At 38.3% G+C, this 21,031-nt stretch overlaps 1 protein-coding gene across 2 annotated transcripts in view; it reads right to left on the minus strand.

Moving 5' to 3' along the window:
• The window catches only part of fhod3b (formin homology 2 domain containing 3b), a 196,649-nt gene that overhangs the window by 43,581 nt on the left and 132,037 nt on the right, over positions 1–21,031 (minus strand). For both annotated transcript variants that reach the window (XM_084088335.1, XM_084088336.1), the window contains 5 exons: positions 11,779–11,873; positions 7,222–7,333; positions 5,484–5,578; positions 3,626–3,769; positions 3,126–3,367 (listed from right to left, as the gene is read on the minus strand). In XM_084088335.1, the coding sequence (XP_083944461.1) occupies positions 3,126–3,367; positions 3,626–3,769; positions 5,484–5,578; positions 7,222–7,333; positions 11,779–11,873 (688 nt within the window). The remainder of the gene's footprint in view (positions 1–3,125; positions 3,368–3,625; positions 3,770–5,483; positions 5,579–7,221; positions 7,334–11,778; positions 11,874–21,031) is intronic.

Below are 21,031 nucleotides of genomic sequence, written 5' to 3' on the forward strand. Positions count from 1 at the left end.
AATAATGTTTTTAATTCCAGTGGTACTGGTCGATTTCCGTGGGAAATTCGAGCATGTCATTACGTCACATCTGTACACATAAAGAAGGTGTCTCGACTAGTAGGCTATATTGCGAGCGAGGATGTTGGAGGTGGAGATTTATAGCCTTTTCTCACAGCACTTGATATAATTAAACTTATCAATTTGATGGCCGATCCAGAAAGTTTCAAACGACAAATCACCAGTGACAACTGGAGATTCACCCGTTGTAAAATGCGAAACACTTCGGACTTCGGAGTGGCTACAGAAAAAAAGAGACTGCAACCGGGCCCATGCGAAAACAAGGATAAATATCAGAAAGGCATTAAATGTAGTCATGCAATGCTGATGTTGTTAACATTAAAAATTTGAGAACAAAGTATAATTTGCACGGTTTGGCGTGATATGATAAGCGATTGTTAGATTTAATCAGCGCGATTTACTGCAATGCTTTTTTTTCCCTTAGTTGGTCAGAACAAAAGTGGATGTTACTTACTTGTTCAGATGACATTTTCCAGTGAAAATTCTTATGTTGGTCATACTTCCAAAAAGTAGAATCTGTGATTACGAATGACAGTATCCACACCGGCGCGGTGACTGACAGCCGCACATTCTCCTCAAAACATTGGATTCATCCGCGCTGTGCCATGCCGAGTCACAACCCACGTAAAGTTGATAATTCCGCGAATAACTGCAATTGCAGATTTCGGACAGAGATGGCGACAAAGAGGAAATACTACGGACTGCAGCTTTAATGTAATATTGATTTTGACTGATGCTGGTTGCTGATAACTGTGTGATGACAGATATTATTCTTTAACCGAAATTCAATAGAGCAATCAGACATCAAAACATTTTAACATACAAGAGATAATTTTCTTTTTTTTTTATTTACTATATTTTAATCAGCATTTTGGTCTTGTTTTCCATTAAAAACATGTAAACATCCTTAAAACAAGATACATTTACTTAATTTACTTACATTTAGATTTTAATATCTCTCTTATTTTCTTAGCCCATTGGTAAATAACAATACAGTACAGTTCAAATGTTTGGGGTCAGTAAGATGTTTTAAATGTTTTTGAAAGAAGGCTCTTGTGCTAAAGGCTGCATTTATTCAAAAACAATGTATTCAAAAATATAATACATTGAAAATACAGTAAAAAAGCAATATTGAGAAATATTATAAGAATTTAAAAATAACTGTTTTCTATTTTAATACGTTTTAAAATGTAATTTATTCCTGTGATGGCAAAGCTGAATTTTCAGCATCATTACTCCAGTCTTCAGTCAAATGATCCTTCAAAAATCATTCTAACATGCTGATTTGGTGCTCAAGAAACATTTCATATTATTATGCACATTATGTTCATATTATTAATGTTGAAAACAGTTACTTAATATTTTTGCGGAAACCATGATCAACTTTTTTAAAGAATTCTTTGATGAATAGAAAGATCAAAAGAACAGCATTTACATGAAATATAAAAATGTCTTTACTGTGACTTTTAATCAATTTAATGCATCCTTGCAGAATAAAAGTATTAATTTCTTTCCACAAATAAATAAATAAATTACTAACCCCAAACTTTTGAACTTCAGTATATGAATTAATTATATTATATTTATAATTATATATTATTTCATTTTATGGAATTCATTTTTTACTATGGACAATATCTAATTTGATGCTTAAAAATGTAAAATTTTCTTGCTGCAATGTTTGTATTTCTACTTTGTTTCTCATCGCGGGCTCTAATTAATCAAATGGGACGGCCAATTCCACGCACTGCCGAATAGATTTTCTGGGGCTCTAGTAAGATTTGCTCAGAGACACAGAATACCTCCAGCCTTTTCAACATTCCACTAACACAGAGCGGCTGAGCTGGCCGCACTCTCACTCTTCCACAGCCTCACGTGAACTTACTGTGTCCCTCCAAACGACTGACTCGCTGGATGAGAGAAAAAACATATGAAGCTTTTTCAATGGCTGATATACAGCTGCGGATATATGTGCGTTCCCCTTTGTCCCTTGAAACATTCATAGGATATGAGTAAGTTGTATGATTATAGTTTACAACTAAATATACAAGGACAAGATTGAGAACCACATGCTGTGCTACAGCCCTGAGAAGTATGCATAGCTTGTACCTCCATATTTCAGTAACTTCCTATTTCCCCTCAGCCTTACAGGTTCCCAACGCCTCCCTCGTGTGTATGTGATTAATATGAATGTCTGTGCACTAGCAAGCGCCCTCCATCTCTCCCTCAGAGCATTATTAAATTCTCCATCTTCTTTAGGGGCTTAAAAACTCTTATGTCAAAAGTAACATGATAGAACACCCAATATAAAACTGCTTCCTGTTCTTTAAAAATCAGTACTTCCTAAACTACACATGGTGTTTTATGGCTGAAAGTGAATACATGTGATCAGGGGAAGGTAAAAAGTGGCTTAGTGTAGGATTTTCACTTTAAATTTTTCATAGACCATGCAAGACAATAGTTGAAAGTGTCAAATCACAGTTTTTACTTAAAAAAAAAAAAAAAAGTTTTATATAAAATAATAAAAAAAATATTATTTTATAAATTAAATTATTAATTATTAAAAAAATTAAATAACCTGTCTAAAGCTGAATAAATAATGTAAAAGCAAATTAATAAATAAGTACAGTACATAAATATAAACACTGCCAATGGAGTTCATTTTAATTATATTATCTGGATATATTAACTGAAAATAAGCTGCTTCTTAAGTAAATGTATGTAGTTATAGCATTATTTACATATTTTCTCTATAAGGTATTTTATTAATCTAGTCTATATTTAAAAGCTTTAATAAATAATACAAATAATACATTATTACACTACTCCAAATATATATATTTGTACAATATATGTACAATATATATATACACACACACACACACACACACATACATATATATATATATATATAGTTTCGCAGTTCAAATACTTTAAAAATGTTGTTAGGTGTTTTGACGGAAATTGCACTTGTTTAAAGGATTCTGTCATTAGTTTTTAAATGGCAGAAATACAAAATATAATTTCAAAAGTAAACTTCTTGCTCTGTCTTTCTCTCTTCTCACCTTTCACTGATATCTTCAATCCTCTGGCCATTAAAGGGCAGGATGTTGGGTGTGTGGCTGTGGCAGGGGGAAGTAGGAGCAGAAGTGTGGCCTTTCCCATTTTGGAGCGAGTGTCTTCGGCTGCGTCGTCGTTCCAAACCCCGCCTCTCAGGTGTGGCCCCCACGCTGGCCCGACGTCGACTTTTATGCCCAGATGGAGAAGGCTGAGCCTCATCATCGCCATCTTCATGACGAAGGATTGACTATGGATATACATGACTATTAGACTAACAGCAAATAGAAAATGTTGCATTAAAGCATCACAGCTAAGGATAACTCAATGTCTATCTACAGTCCAAATTTTTGGCACAAAAAACATGCATAAAAATTGTTCAGTATACTTGTCAGTTTTTGTGTGAATTTTTTTTTTTTATAGTTTCCTATCATTCAGTTACACTGGTGTGAACCTCTGGATCAATCAGACGCTGTCCAATTGAAAAGCAAACTGAGCATGTGCTAACCTCATAGATGTTGAACTGCTCCACTAGATCCAAGTCTGTGCCCTTCCTGTTGACGTGCCTCTGGGCCACGGCCTCCATGCCCTGCTCCTCCAGACTGTCCACCACATCATAGAAAGAGTCCTGGTCTGGCAGACCAGCTAATGTCTGGAGGAAAACCACAGATATGTGAGAATATTTATAACAAACACATGTACAGTGAGGAAAATAAGTATTTGAACACCCTGCTATTTTGCAAGTTCTCCCACTTAGAAATCATGGAGGGGTCTGAAATTGTCATCGTAGGTGCATGTCCACTGTGAGAGACATAATCTAAATAAAAAAATCCAGAAATCACAATGTATGATTTTTTAACTATTTATTTGTATGATACAGCTGCAAATAAGTATTTGACCACCTGAGAAAATCAATGTTAATATTTGGTACAGTAGCCTTTGTTTGCAATTACAGAGGTCAAACGTTTCCTGTAGTTATTGACCAGGTTTGCACACACTGCAGGAGGGATTTTGGCCCACTCCTCCACACAGATCTTCTCTAGATCAGTCAGGTTTCTGGGCTGTCGCTGAGAAACACGGAGTTTGAGCTCCCTCCAAAGATTCTCTATTGGGTTTAGGTCTGGAGACTGGCTAGGCCACGCCAGAACCGTGATATGCTTCTTACAGAGCCACTCCTTGGTTATCCTGGCTGTGTGCTTCGGGTCATTGTCATGTTGGAAGACCCAGCCTCGACCCATCTTCAATGCTCTAACTGAGGGAAGGAGGTTGTTCCCCAAAATCTCGCAATACATGGCCCCGGTCATCCTCTCCTTAATACAGTCGCCCTGTCCCATGTGCAGAAAAACACCCCCAAAGCATGATGCTACCACCCCCATGCTTCACAGTAGGGATGGTGTTCTTGGGATGGTACTCATCATTCTTCTTCCTCCAAACACGTTTAGTGGAATTATGACCAAAAAGTTCTATTTTGGTCTCATCTGACCACATGACTTTCTCCCATGACTCCTCTGGAACATCCAAATGGTCATTGGCAAACTTAAGACGGGCCTTGACATGTGCTGGTTTAAGCAGGGGAACCTTCCGTGCCATGCATGATTTCAAACCATGACGTCTTAGTGTATTACCAACAGTAACTTTGGAAACGGTGGTCCCAGCTCTTTTCAGGTCATTGACCAGCTCCTCCCGTGTAGTTCTGGGCTGATTTCTCACCTTTCTTAGGATCATTGAGACCCCACGAGGTGAGATCTTGCATGGAGCCCCAGTCCGAGGGAGATTGACAGTCATGTTTAGCTTCTTCCATTTTCTAATGATTGCTCCAACAGTGGACCTTTTTTTCAGTGGACCAAGCTGCTTGGCAATTTCCCCGTAGCCCTTTCCAGCCTTGTGGAGGTGTACAATTTTGTCTCTAGTGTCTTTGGACAGCTCTTTGGTCTTGGCCATGTTAGTAGTTGGATTCTTACTGATTGTATGGGGTGGACAGGTGTCTTTATGCAGCTAACGACCTCAAACAGGTGCATCTAATTTAGGATAATAAATGGAGTGGAGGTGGACATTTTAAAGGCAGACTAACAGGTCTTTGAGGGTCAGAATTCTAGCTGATAGACAGGTGTTCAAATACTTATTTGCAGCTGTATCATACAAATAAATAGTTAAAAAATCATACATTGTGATTTCTGGATTTTTTTTTTTTAGATTATGTCTCTCACAGTGGACATGCACCTACGATAACAATTTCAGACCCCTCCATGATTTCCAAGTGGGAGAACTTGCAAAATAGCAGGGTGTTCAAATACTTATTTTCCTCACTGTAACTGAGAGTGTGCAAAAAGAGTCTGAAATCTTTGAAACATATACTGTGCAGGTACCTTGTTGATAAGGGTCATGGCATAAACCAACAGCTCAGTGTCCATTCCATCTTTCTCATCCAGGATTTCCATGGCATTGGACCAGGACTTACAGCCTGGATAAACATACATAAAAGGGTCATAAACTCTTGTCCATTTAGTCAATTTAGACCTATTTAGTAAGGTTTTCATTTAAAGAATTTCACTTTTTAATGAAGCCTTTTTCTTCGTTATTGACACATTCTTCACAAGTTTGTTTTTTACTTTATGCCCACCAAAAATGTCTAAATTCATTTTAATTCAGAAATAAAAGAGGTGCATTCTTACGGACACCCTATGAGACATGGTGGTCTAAAAAAAATATGAGATGGGAGGAAAAATAATAAGTCGATGCTTTTGCCCCGATAAACTTTGCGTTACCTTGCAAAAACGTTTGCGTTCCCCCGATAAATTTTGCGTTCGTTCGCAAAATGTTTTGCGTTCCCCGAGAGACTCACAAAACCTTTCGAGCTCTTTGCGAGCGAACGCAAAGTTTCTCAGTGGAACGCAAAACATTTGCGAGAGAACTCAAAAGCATTGACAAATATTATTTTTTTCCTTCACCATGTCCCTTTAGGGGCTCCGTACATTGTCATTGTATGTTTGAATATATTTTTTTTATGTTTTCCTGAATAAATGAATATATTCTGACACAAAACTGAACGTCATGTAATTCACCCAATTCTTTATATGATGATAGTTGAATTCAAAGAAACTGTGGATTAGTACCCTTCTTGTGGTGTTTGAAGTAAATCAGTTTAAATATGGCTGGTTCAGAAGCAAATGAGCAGCATTAGTTTGAGGAGAAAATGTCTGTTATGTAGATTATTAGCAAAAGACATTCTGCTTCATCTGCCAGCCTGTCTGTCTCTCACTGGAAGACCAGAGACAGCCTTCTCTCCTCTTATGTAACAGTATTAAAACAGTATTAAACCCTTTTTTCATCCTAGCTGTCTTATCTTAGTAGCTCTGGTCCTATCAACACCTTTTCCATGAGCTCAGTTCATTAATCTTGATTTACTCCTGCTGTATTTTGTTCACTCTCAAAGCAGAGGTCGATAATATGAGCAATTACCAAATAGTTGACTCAGCTAACAGATTGTTCTCAGAACTTGCCTAAAGTTCTGGTAAGGTTCCCTTAAAGTTATGAACAAATGTTCTTCCAGTAGCGTTAATATAATGTTGTTCAAAGTTATTCGGTATTTAATGATGTTCTCAAAACGTAAAAAAATAATTAAAAAAAAAGCACAGATACATCGGTCATGATTATGAAACTTTTTTTTTTTCCTGAAACGTTTTCTTTGTACGTTCATCTAACATTTTTTAAATGTTACTAGTTTCAGAATGCTTAGAGAACATTCAAAAATAATGTTTAACATTGAGAAACATACCAAATGGGAACATTAGCTAAATGTTCTTAGGACAACCGTCAAAGTTTGTTAACTGTCAGCTTCGCTTGTTGCTTCCTCTCTTCCCCTGTTTTAACCTGAAGGGAACCAAACCTCACCAGAGGAGAGAGTTTCTCCCCATCATCTCTGGCCCACAAACATTGTAACAGCCAGACTCTGGATACGAGCTCAGCTTGGACTCAAATACTATTGAGAGACTGAGAGTTGAAAAGAGCTGAAAATGGATTTCCAGAGACACTGTGACAACTTTCCAAGAACATTTCACTTTCCATATTGTGTGTGTGTTTGTTTGTTTGATGTGTTCACACTACCTTGCTTGGTGTCTACGCTGTTGACAGCCTGGATGAGGAGGGGAGCGTTGGTCTCGGTGTATTCCACAAAAACCAGCAGCAGCTTCAGAGCAGTTTTAACAACCAACCGGAACTGTAAACATATACACACACAAACACACACACACACACACACACACACACACACACACAAAGAAAGAAACAATATTTATCTCTGTACAACAACATACACTAATCTTAACATTTGCCTTTACACTCCATAAAATTACATTCTGCTGCAGCCCACACTTGATCTTACACTGTCTAGACACTGTCTAATTTAACTGTGTATTTAAAGGGTAATATAGCCCAGAGAACATCTTGACACTTTTTCCTGAATTGGGTACCATGGAGGATATTGATAACAACTGACATATGACTGCAAACTGACAGGAAGAGGAGCTACTTTAAATGTCCTGCAAGGTCTCTGTGATATGACCCCTGTTTTTGTTCTCTCTCTCTCTCTCTCTCTCTCTCTCTCTCTCTCTCAGCACCATGTTCCAGAGGAGTCACGGCTTTAGCTTTTCTTATATTAATTTGTAGATCTAAACTCTAAAATATATGTTGCCATTTGTTTTTTCACCTTTGTTTTTGATAGCCATAGTTCTATTGGTCTAACATTTGTATTTACGTATGTATGTTTTTTTAGTAATTCATATTTCTTAGCATTTGTAACATTTCATTTTATCCTGTTTTCCAATGTACTTTCTTGCCTGTGTTCTTTCCAGTGTTCTTTCTCACATAATAGGGACTGTAACCTTGATTCCCTGAAAAGGACGCTGCGTCGAGAATGACGTTATGGGAACGCTCTGCGTGACTGCGTCGTGAAGTACGTGTGAAATCAGTCCAATGGTGCGACAGGACGTCCTAGGCGGGTGGCGTCACGACCAGGAAACTATAAGGCCTGCCCAAATAAAGCAACGCTAGCTTCTGATAGGATAAAGTCGCTGACAGGCATGCAGGAAGTATGGCAGGGGGACATAGCGTCTCATTTCTCTTTCAGGGAACCAAGGTTACAGTTGTAACCGAGATGTTCCCTTTCAAGGGAACTTGCACTGCGTAGAGAATGACGCTGTGGGAACGATTATACCCACGCCGCCATAATGACAAGTGTCTGTCTTGTATGAAATCGTGAAGAGCAGCACTAAGACGAGAGCACCTGGGACCCTGGTGTGGAGTCCTGGTCTAGGTTATAAAACCTAACAAATGCGGAGAGGACCATCCCTGCATTTTGCAGGGACACACTGTAAAATAGCCTTTGAGGCAGCCATACTCCTAGTGGAGTGGGCCCGGACTGACATAGATGAAGGTTGTCCGGCTGACTCATATTCAAGAGAAATAGCCTCAACTATCCACGCATTATCTGCTTAAATGCTGGGACCCCTTGCTGGGTGACCTAAAACAGACGAACAGCTGTTCAGATTTACGCCACAGGGCAGCTCTGTGGACATAAGCATCTAAAGCTCAAACTGGACAAAGCAGATTGTTTCTTTTCAGGTCTGGATCCCGAAAGCGGAGAGGACAGAAGGCCTGCAGCACAACAGATCTAGCCACATTTGTGGGGACCTTAGGAATATAACCTGGCCTAGAGTGAAAAAATGCCTTCACCATGCCAGGTGCAAACTCGAAGCACAAAAGGGCAACTGACAGGGCTTGCAATCACCTACTCTTTTAAGAGACGTGATAGCAATGAGAAACAAAGCTTTAAGAGTCAGGAACTTGACTGGAACCTCCTCAATAGGCTTGAAGGGAGCCAAGGACAGGCCTTCTAACACCAAATCCCAGGCAGGCACGCACCACGGAGGAAACAGGTTACCAATGGGTCTCTCCCCAAGGACATACCACCCAAAGGAATGTGATAAGCAGCTATGGCAGCCACATAGACCTTTAAGGTGGATGGAAGCAACCCTGCAACAAATTTATCTTGACGGAACTCCAGCACTGTACCAACAGGGCAGTTAACTGGGTCCAGCTGATGACCTCTGCACCAAGAAGTGAATACTCTCCACTTCAGGGCATAAAGTTTCTTCATGGAAGGAGCTCTGGAGTGAAGTATGGTCTCAACAACCTCTGTTGAGAGACCATAATCTATGAGCTGGGCCCCCTCAGAGGCCAAGCCCACAGTTTCCACAACTCTGGATGGGGGTGATGAATTGGGACAGCGAGGGCAGGAAGGAACACAATTTAAGATGTTGTTTGCTCGCCATAACTCTTATATATGAGACAGACAACACCAAATAAGACAAACGATTTCAACAGAATAGTGTTGCTTTGTTTGAGCAGGCTTTATAGTTTCCTGGTCGTCACCCGCCTATGAAGTCCCGTCACACCATTGGACTGATTTCACACGTGCTTTACGGCGCAGTCACACCAAGCGTTCCCACAGCATAATTCTCGACGCAGCGTGAGTTCCCTTGAAAGGGAAATAAACTTAATTTAATATATATACTCTGAAAACATGCCTTATTATCTTACAAAAAATAAAATGCATATGCATTCAGCATTATAGATTGAGACACTGAGGCATGATATTTTTAGGAAAACAAGGTGAAAGAGAGAAGAGCCCTTAAATCCAATAGACAAAAGTGAAAAGTAAATAAAACAGAAGTAAAGAAGAGCAAAAAATACAGGATCATGAATGTGATTGTGAGTATGGAGGAAAGTGGAGGAACAGCGAGAGAAACAGATCTGTGTTTAATAATGTTAGAGCTGCTCTTTCAAACCATACAGTGTATTCCACATGTACCATATAACAGGAAGAGAGAGAGAAGAGGCAATAGGAAATGCATTTAAACACTGCTGTATCCAGCACAGAACTGCTCAAACATCTGCTGATTTGGTGATCACAAACATCCATTCACATCCAACCTCTACCACATACAGTACACACATATAGACATAGTGTGTGTACATGTCCATAGACATAATGATTTTTAAACTGTACAAACTGTATATTCGATTCCCTAACCCACTTAGTATATAACTTAGCTGTTTTCCTCATGGGGACCAAAAAATGTCCCCACAAGGACGAGGATTTCGGATATTGACCCACCCACACACACACCTGTCCTTTCATATATGCTCATTTTTGCCACTAGAGGGCTGGACAGGACCCAGAGAGAAAATCAACCCAGAACACTGCGTGCCGTGCGAACCTGTGCCACACTCTGTGTGCTGGCACACCTAGAAGTTGCCCTGCTGAGTTAAAGCATGCTTTACAAACATTGGCTTTAAAAGAATATAAATACAGGGGAAAAACAGGAAAGTCAGTCATGAACACTGCGTGCAAAACTACGGCACCCTCTGAGTATTGTTCAAGCTGGCACACCTGGAAGCTGCCTTAACTTAAAACATTTGCAAACACTGGCTAAAAAGAACATAAATACAAGAAAACGTACCTTTCGGTCCTCATTGAATTCATTACTTCTGAACAAAATAATAGATCTGGTAGGCTCTCAAAACAAGTGTTTCTGATCTACTTTTGAACTACTTTTTGAAGTTTTCAAGACAAGGTTTTAAAACCAAGCAATACAATTTATTAATATTACTATGAAGTGCATAGGTCCAGCAATATGCAAAAATGTGTGTCAAAATTGTATTATTTCCATTTAATTTTTATTTGAATTTTATTTATTTTATTTTATTAAATTGATTGTCATAAGCATGCACTGATATTCTGGCGATACCAGTAAGCCAATAATATTCATGTTCTGGCATAGCATTTTGTCTAAATAAATGAGAAGTTAAACACTAAAAACCAAAATCAACTGTTTTAAATAAATTACTTCAACTGTTTTAATCTACAAGTGAATTTAGGTGTCAACACATTAATCTACATGAAAAACATTAATTGTGAGATTTTCTAAAAATAACATTTAACAGTGTTATTAAATTATTGGTGTTTTTACAGATTAACTTTAAGTGAGCATTAGATGATGGCAAAGGCAATCTAAATATAAAAAAGGCAAATAAGCATGCAAAACTAAATATTTCATATTGGCTGTCTGTCATATATGTTTGTGGTTTGGTTTCACATTCATGTTTTCATGTCTCTTAATTTGAAATTTAGTCATAGTCATGTTTTCTGTTTCATGGCATGTGATCCTGTCATATGTTCTTGCCATGTGGGTTCCTTTAGTTCATGCGTGTAACTCCACTTTTAGACACACTCACATATCGGTTATGTGCATTTTTTATGTTGTGTAAATATATCAGTGTAACAAGCCATCCACTGGAAGAAGAGTTGGTAACACTTTATTTTACAGTGTCATTGTTACATATGTTACATGTAATTACTGTAGTAATAACTATAATGCATAATAACTATTATGCATAATTACATGCGATTAACCCTAAACCAAACCATCATCCTAATCCTTACCCTATAGTAAGTACATGTAGTTAATTATTATTACTCAGTACTTAAATGAATAAATACACTGTAATACTGACACCTTAAAATAAAGTGTAACCAAAGAGTTAAATGACCCACTTGAAGTTAAATACACTTTACAATTTTAACAGTGAAATTTCCTTTACCTTTGATCCAACCAGTGTGTAAAGCCACTGTACAGTTTCATTGTGTCTGATAAGCCCATTCATTCCATCCACGTACAGCATGATTTGTCCAAGAGCTAAAAGAGAGAAAGGGAGATATATATATACAATTAGGTTGGCTGAGGTGTTCTGTGTATTGCTAACTGGTCCAAGTCAAATAAGCCCATCACCACTATTCCTAGATATTCTTGTCCTTTGTTAAACTTAATATTCAACAATATTATTGATTTGACTGCACTGACACAATTGGATGAGAACTGAACTGAGCTGGACGATGAAATCTTTATAGATTTAATAATTAAATGATCTTTACAACAGAATTGAATCAACACTGAACTGACTTCAGCTGAACAATGACACTATTTTCTTTTAGAGCTGCTGTACAGCCGATATTAACTGCATCATTGAATCATTCTCCTGTTATCACTGTAAATCTGCTTTGAAACAATCTGTATTGTATAAAGCACTATTTAAATAAAGGTGACTTGACTTATAGCTTGGGTCCAGTGTTCAAACCATCTAAAATAGAGATAAAATAAAAATTATATGAAATTATTATTCAGTAAATAAATAATACAAGTTGTTTGATTAAATAATAATGTAATATTCCTTTAATCAAATAATAATAAACGTTCTATTTTATTGGAATGAACTTTTTTAAATGAACTGTTGCAGATAACGTTAAGTAACGTTACATACATTTACATGCTTTTTATTTATGCTATTTATGCTTACAATACATTTATGCTACAGCAAAAGCTTTTATCCATATTGCATTTAAGCTATACAGAGCTTTTTTATCAGATCATATATTCCTTGGGAATTGAACCCATGACTAGTGCCATGATTGAGCCACAGGAACACAATAAATAGTTCACTGCTTTGAAGTCAAGTTAACCAATTACATCTACTGGCATAAAATTAGAACTTTATTTCATGTGTGTTAGCGTGGGATTTGAACCTGTAGAGGTTTGTATCAGGAGTATGAATTTAACATCTGGCCCACCTCATCATTGGATTATTCCTCATATGCACAAGTACATTTAGCAAGTGCAAGTTCCTATAGTTTTAGTATATAATATTACTTGAGCAAAATTGTGTGCTTTGAAAATTATTCTCACTTGAAATGCAACAGTGAAGCAAAACTGCTTCATACCACTGGGTAAGAGCTTGTGTGTGTCTTTGCATGTGAACAGCAGTGATACAGCAGTGTGGTCAGTGTTTCCATTGTCTCCTTAGCAACTCAGGGGAGGTCTTCTGGTGAAGGAAGTGTCGTGACAGAACTCGAACTATAAAGAAAACTCTTCACACGCCAATGAACCCTCACATATGTGTCCAAAGTTTAAAGTAATCAGAGTACAAACAGATACAGCCCTCTATATGTGAAGAGCAGGATTTTGTTCTGATCAAAGTGAAGAGTGTCAATGAGATCCATCTGGAGCTGTCTGAATACACAATCTGCTGCAAAGAATTATTGTAACACACACACATTAACTCACCCGCTCCCTTTAGTAGGTTAACCATTCTCAAATAAACAACTGAACTTTGCACAAAGTTTAAGGACTGTTACACTTTCAATCTTGACACAGAAATATACAAACACACATCTACAAAACCACATTTATAGGTTAATGCATTCAAGTCGCATTGTTGAGAGAGTGTTCTGGAATTTTTCGAGGTATTGGTGTGTCTATTAAACAATGATGGCGGAAGCGAACTGACCTAAGCTTGTGTGTTTGGATAGCCTAGTTATAAATGCAGCTTCAATGTTTTTAAATTTTGCAATTTAATACATAACGCATAATGCAGTATTGGAAATTATCAAAAAATATTTAATAAATATTGTAAAACCACCAGGTGATTTTCAGTTATTTAATAAATTCTATAATAGGACACAGCAGATAAGATAAAAAGTTATAAACAAATTAGGGCTGTGAAACGATTAATTGCATCCAAAATATAAGTTTGTGTTTATATAATATATGTGTATGTACTGTGTATAATTATTTTGTATATATAAATACACACGAATGCATGTATATATTTAAGAAATATTGCATATATATATATATATATATATATATATATACACATTTATATTATATATAAATAAATAAAAAATCTTAAATATATACATGCATGTGTGTGTATTTATATATACAAAATAATTATACACAGTACACATACACTCACCTAAAGGATTATTAGGAACACCATACTAATACTGTGTTTGACCCCCTTTCGCCTTCAGAACTGCCTTAATTCTACGTGGCATTGATTCAACAAGGTGCTGAAAGCATTCTTTAGAAATGTTGGCCCATATTGATAGGATAGCATCTTGCAGTTGATGGAGATTTGTGGGATGCACATCCAGGGCACGAAGCTCCCGTTCCACCACATCCCAAAGATGCTCTATTGGGTTGAGATCTGGTGACTGTGGGGGCCATTTTAGTACAGTGAACTCATTGTCATGTTCAAGAAACCAATTTGAAATGATTCGAGCTTTGTGACATGGTGCATTATCTTGCTGGAAGTAGCCATCAGAGGTTGGATACATGGTGGTCATAAAGGGATGGACATGGTCAGAAACAATGCTCAGGTAGGCCATGGCATTTAAACGATGCCCAATTGGCACTAAGGGGCCTAAAGTGTGCCAAGAAAACATCCCCCACACCATTACACCACCACCACCACCAGCCTGCACAGTGGTAACAAGGCATGATGGATCCATGTTCTCATTCTGTTTACGCCAAATTCTGACTCTACCATCTGAATGTCTCAACAGAAATCGAGACTCATCAGACCAGGCAACATTTTTCCAGTCTTCAACTGTCCAATTTTGGTGAGCTCGTGCAAATTGTAGCCTCTTTTTCCTATTTGTAGTGGAGATGAGTGGTACCCGGTGGGGGCTTCTGCTGTTGTAGCCCATCCGCCTCAAGGTTGTGCGTGTTGTGGCTTCACAAATGCTTTGCTGCATACCTCGGTTGTAACGAGTGGTTATTTCAGTCAAAGTTGCTCTTCTATCAGCTTGAATCAGTCGGCCCATTCTCCTCTGACCTCTAGCATCAACAAGGCATTTTCGCCCACAGGACTGCCGCATACTGGATGTTTTTCCCTTTTCACACCATTCTTTGTAAACCCTAGAAATGGTTGTGCGTGAAAATCCCAGTAACTGAGCAGACTGTGAAATACTCAGACCGACCCGTCTGGCACCAACAACCATGCCACGCTCAAAATTGCTTAAATCACCTTTCTTTCCCATTCTGACATTCAGTTTGGAGTTCAGGAGATTGTCTTGACCAGGACCACACCCCTAAATGCATTGAAGCAACTGCCATGTGATTGGTTGATTAGATAATTGCATTAATGAGAAATTGAACAGGTGTTCCTAATAATCCTTTAGGTGAGTGTATATTACATATATTATACATTATACATATATAAACACAAACTTATATTTTGGATGTGATTAATCGTGATTAATCGTTTCACAGCCCTAAAAAAGATAAATGTCACTAAAACCATGTAACAATATCATTCAATCACATTTTATGAGATTTTACTCGTACACCGACTTTATGAGCACATTTTACTAAAATTCATGCTGAAATATTCCTATGAGGAGTTCTTTAAAGCTTATTTAACAACAGTAACCAAGGGGGCGGAGTTTAAAAAAGGAAAGATTGATACCGATTTTAAGTTGCAATGGTGAATGTTGACTGTAAAGGTTAGTTTCTATTTTGTGCACTGTTGATGTAGAACAGGGATTCGTTTTATGAGGTGACAGGACTGTGCACAAAAATAATAAAATAAATAACAGAGTGCTAAAAATGCTTCCTATCTTTGTCAGTACTGACACTGCCCAATGCATCTATTTGATTCTGACCAAAATGATTTGAACGCACATCAAAATTACGATTTCCGAACTTCCATGGAGGGAAAGGCAGCATATGTTCAAGCTGAGAGACTCCATGGACAGGCAGGAGTCATAACAAACAGACTCGCACGCACACATAGAGCAGTTTAAATATTGCTCTTGAAGCCTGAAATCTCAGCCTGTGTGGCAGTGCAGTGGGGAAAACATTTGAGCAGGCTGATCCACCCAAGCGTAACATGACTTCCATTTGTAGCAGGACACGTAAAGCAGGTCATAACAAGAGCTCAGGGAACTCCATAGGAGGCCACTAAAATCACAGAGCTTCCATTTGACTGGAAAGACTTGAGGAAGAAATAAAACTGAGAGCACTGACAAAGATACAAGCAACAACGGTTGAAGGTCACTGTGACTTTCTGAGCCTTAGTTCAGCTGAAGAAAGATTTCTGTCTCCATTGAAGGGACAAATATGTACTCACACAGATACTGTACATAGCTAGCTTGCCATTTTAGACAGACAGATAGGGTTATTTTTTTCAGCCTTTTCGGTCATTTTTGGGGGTTACTTTTTCAGTGTTTGAGTAGTTTTTGTGTTAGCCAGCCCCTGGGTCAGACATAACAACCCAGCGGTTGAGTTATTTATTGCAGGCTTGTTGTAGTTCTCAGAGCCATTGAATTGGGGCATGTCTTTGGTTTTTGTAAAAAAAAATTGTAAGTATAAAATAAGTAGTGTGCTGTAAATCATTTAATATTATGCAAATCAACATACAGGACGCGACGTGAGTCACCTAAATGAGTGTCGAATCAGTGTTCGAATCAGTAATGGCCAGGTTATGGTCAAGTTTAGTTAAGTTTCATTTTAACTTCTAGGGCCCTATTTTAACGATCTGAAACGCAAGTGTCAAAGCGCAAAGCGCAAGTGACTTTGTGGGCGGGTCTTGGCGCTGTTGCTAGTTTCCCGGCGGGATAAATGACTCTTGCGCCAGGCGCAAATCTAAAATGGGTTGGTCTGAAGAGCTTCATTATTCATAGGTGTGGTTTGGGCGTAACGTGAAATAAACCAATCAGAGCGTCATCTCACATTCCCTTTAAGAGCAGGCGCGCTTGTTCTAAAGCGGATTCCTATCATAACGGCGGATTTGCCAGGCGCGCGCCAGGAGCGGTTCACAGCCGAGGAGAGCAACGCTCTCGTCAGGGAGGTTGGGGATGGAGAAACCCACCCAAATTAACTTCGGTTAAAAAGGCGTATGATAATTTTGGTAAATGTGTAAGCTAGATGTATGCTTTTATAATAAATTGTCTATCTATCTATCTATCTATCTATCTATCTATCTATCGTAATAATGTATGATTTGCAAAAATGAAAACTGCTGCTTCTGTGTAGATGAGAGAATCAAAGTGTATGCGCGTTGTGCACACGCTACATTGATTATGGCCAAGCATGCGCCCTTAAAATAGCATATGAATAACATGCGCAACGCGCCACTGACTTTAAACTATTTTTTCCTGGTTAGTGGCGCAATTGTTTTCTAAACCTGCAAAATAGCATGAAGGAACGTTTGCGCCGGAACACACCTCCTTTTTTGCGCTGAACCGCCCAATGAGCGCAAGTTCATTCCCTAGTTTAGCGACGTGCTTCTGTGGAGGGAAAAACGCGCTTTGCGCGGGTGCAAAATAGGAATGATACATGCGTCGGTGTACAAAGTCAATTGCGCTGGGTGCAAGATAGGGCCCCTAGTGTTTGTAAAACAAGTTTAAATGTAGGCAATATTGTATATCCTACATATTAAAAAGGTATAAAATATGCTACGCAGTAAAATATGATATCATCGTAAGTAAAGGAATGTTATCATGTAAACTAGTAGTTGTGTGGACTATTTTAAGTTAAGGATTTAAGTTAATCTGTAAGCACTAATTCATATATGAAGAAAAAAAAATACTATTATATTAAAAATTAATGAATAAAATCAACCTATTAAGCTGAGTTAAATAAACAACCCAATTTGTTGGGTAAAATTGGCCTAACGTGTTCTGTCCTATATTTACCCAGCCCTTGAGCTAAAAACAACCCAAATTGGGTTGTTTTTAACCAAGTGTTTTTTAGAGTGCATGTATGGATCATCATTCAAATACTACAATCATTTAGCAAGATGGTGTCCGTCCAGAGATTGACACACTGTCTTCATGCCAGACCGTTGAAAGAAAGATGAGCTCTACTGGACTCACACAATGAGGTTGTTTGATAAATAGCATACCTAAAGCCTGACTGTATGCGTATACATGGACAGAGGCTTAAAAGTGGAGTCCAAGATATCCACACGCTCACCAGCACATGCACTCTGAATTTTCGTTGTAAAATTTCAAATCAGCAATAAAACAATAGTAAAAACATAGCATTAAGTTAAACAGACAATGAGTCAGTGACAAAAGACAGTGTCTAACACATGCCAAGTTCTTAGTTTGAAAACAGTTTGTTTTCATATACGAGTGTCTTAATCGTTTTTTAAAATATTTTTTTATAATAATAATAATAAATATAGCTGTAAGCAGCAATTATCGGGGCCAAGCGCAATCAGATGACAGGATATGCCAACATGGCTGAAGTTGTCAGACCAACTGCAACAATGAGCAATTTAAGACATTTAAAGAGGATTTTAGGCGAAATGGCTGCAAAATGATATAACAAGTAATTCAAAATATGATTTAATGGATTATCACTTTCGACCAATAGGTGGCGCAGTTATGAAATTGATGTGGTGTGGTCAGAGAGAGGAGACAATGACACATACAAAGTTTGGTGTCAATATGTCGAGGCATTGCAGATATAAAGCCTGAATAGTCCTTTTGGCATCATGCCTCAACTTTGCTGCTGCGCTATACAAAAACGGTTTCGTCTATCGACACGAAATCCATAACTTTTAGTTAGCACAGTCTGGAGATGATACGATTCGATTTTGGTGAAAATCGGACAAACGGTCTAGGAGGAGTTCGAAAAAGTAGGTTTTTCGGAAAATTAAAATGGCGGAAAACTTTCCATGACGGAAAATGACGTCATAGGGTGCAATCGAATCGTCTTGAGCTAGGGAATCAGAGGAAAAATGAATTTTGTTTCTAGCCCTTGTGGTTCAAAGGTTATTAGCATAAACATGAGTGCAACTTTGGACAGTTGCTGGCGCTAGAGAGAATGAGTTGGAGACTCCAAATTGGCTATGCTGATAGTTCAGACGCTCCTCTATCAGTGTGCCAAATTTCATAACTTTCCCACAAGCATAAGCATATGTAGTCAACTTTTGACCAAAAGGTGGCGCTGTCTCGTAGTCTTTTGAGTACCTTCAGGGCCTTGTGCTGATGACCCATACCAAGTTTCGTAACGATACGTTCATGCATTCCTAAAAAACAGCATTTTAGCACATAATTCAAAATGGCCGACAGCCAAAATGGCTGATCTGGGAATATTGGATATCAGTCGACTCAGCATGACGTCCTGAATCTAACGAGACCATGTTTATGACAGCCATTTTTCATATCTCCGGACCAGTAGGTGGCACTAGGCCGAAACGCAGCATGTAGCCTCAGGTCATGCTTGTGATGATATGGACCAAGTTTGGTCTGAATATGATAAAGTGTTGAGGAGATACAAGCTTGTGTCTGTTTTCGTTAGCGCTACGTAAAATTTGTTTGCGCGGTATTCGAGAACGGTTTGACGAATCAACACGAATTCCATAACTTTTTGTCGGCATGGTCTAAAGATGATCTGATCAATTTTCGTGGAAATTGGAGCAACGGCCTAGGAGGAGTTCGAAAAAGTATTGCAGTCGAATCGTCATGAGGTCAGGAATCAGAGGAAAAAAGAATTTTGTTTCTAGCCCTTGTGGTTCAAAAGTTATTCGCGTAAATATGAGTGAAACTTTGGACAGGTGGTGGCGCTAGAGGGGTTGGTTTTAAGACACCAAATTTGGTATGGTGACTTTTTGGACTGTCCTCTATCAGTGTGCCAAATTTCATAACTTTCCCACAATCGGTTCTATGGGCTGCCATAGACTCCCAGAGCGGAAGAAGAAAAAGAAGAATAAATATAGCTGGATATGGATATCAGTCGACTCGGCATGTTGCCCTGAATCTAACGAGACCAATTTTATGATTTTTGGACAAACTGTTCAGAAGTTATAAGCAAAAATAGCCATTTTTCATATCTCCGGACCAGTAGGTGGCGCTGCGACGAAACGCAGCATGTAGCCTCAGGTCATGCTTGTGAGGACATGTACCAAGTTTGGTCTGAATATGATAAACCGTTGCGAAGATACAGCCTTACGACTGTTTTTGCAAGCGCTACGTAAAATTTGTTCGAGCGTTTATCGAAAACGGTTTGACGAATCAACTAGAATTTAATAACTTTTGGTCACTACTGCCTGAAGATGATCTGGTTCAAAAGACAAACCGTCTAGGACGAGTTCGAAAAAGTAGTTTTTTTGAAAAATTCAAAATGGCGGCCATATTTTTATGACGGAAAATTACGTCATAGGGTGCAATCGAATTGTCATGAGCTCAGGAATCAGAGGAAACATGAATTTTGTTGATTGGCCTTACGGTTCAAAAGTTATTATAAATATGAGTGAACATTTGGACAGGTGGTGGCGCTAGAGGGAATGACTTAGACACACCAAAATTGGTGTATTTAATGTTGGGACTGTCCTCTATCAGAATGTCAAACCAAAACAACTTTCCCGCAATCGGTTCTATGGGCTGCCATAGACTCCCAGAGTGGAAGAAGAAGGAAGAATAATAATAATAATACTGAACGGGAACAGATACAATAGGTGCCTCCGCACCTTCGGTGCTTGGCCCCTAATAATAATAATAAGAACGGGAACGAAAACAATAGGTGCCTCCGCACCTTCGGTGCTTGGCCCGTAGTAAGTGACAACCTGAACTGATCTTGCCTTGTCAAAAAATATTGACAGACATGAGGGTCCTATTGAGCCACTAAATGGACATGATGAGGAAAAAATAAAAATGAGATGGGAGGAAAAATATATTTCAATGCTTTTTTGTTCCCTCACAAAAGTTTTGCGTTCCACCAAGAAACTTTGCGTTTGCTCACAAAGCATTTGCGTTCCATCGCAAAAACTTTTGTTCTCTCTCAAACTTTGCATTCGGTCGCAAAGAATATTAAAAATTTGCGGGGGAATGCAAAAGCTTAGTTTTTTTTTTCTCCCACCTCATATTTTTTTTCCATCACCACGTTCCTTTAGGGGCTCCAGAGTTCATGCGGTTGCACCATAATAACTTTGATTTGGCAGACTTTGGCATATTTTAACATTTTTGTTTCAATGTTTCATATTTTAACATTTTAAAGCATAT

This window comes from Abramis brama, assembly GCF_963993115.1.
Source record: "Abramis brama genome assembly, chromosome: 17".
Classification (NCBI taxonomy): Eukaryota; Metazoa; Chordata; class Actinopteri; order Cypriniformes; family Leuciscidae; genus Abramis; species Abramis brama.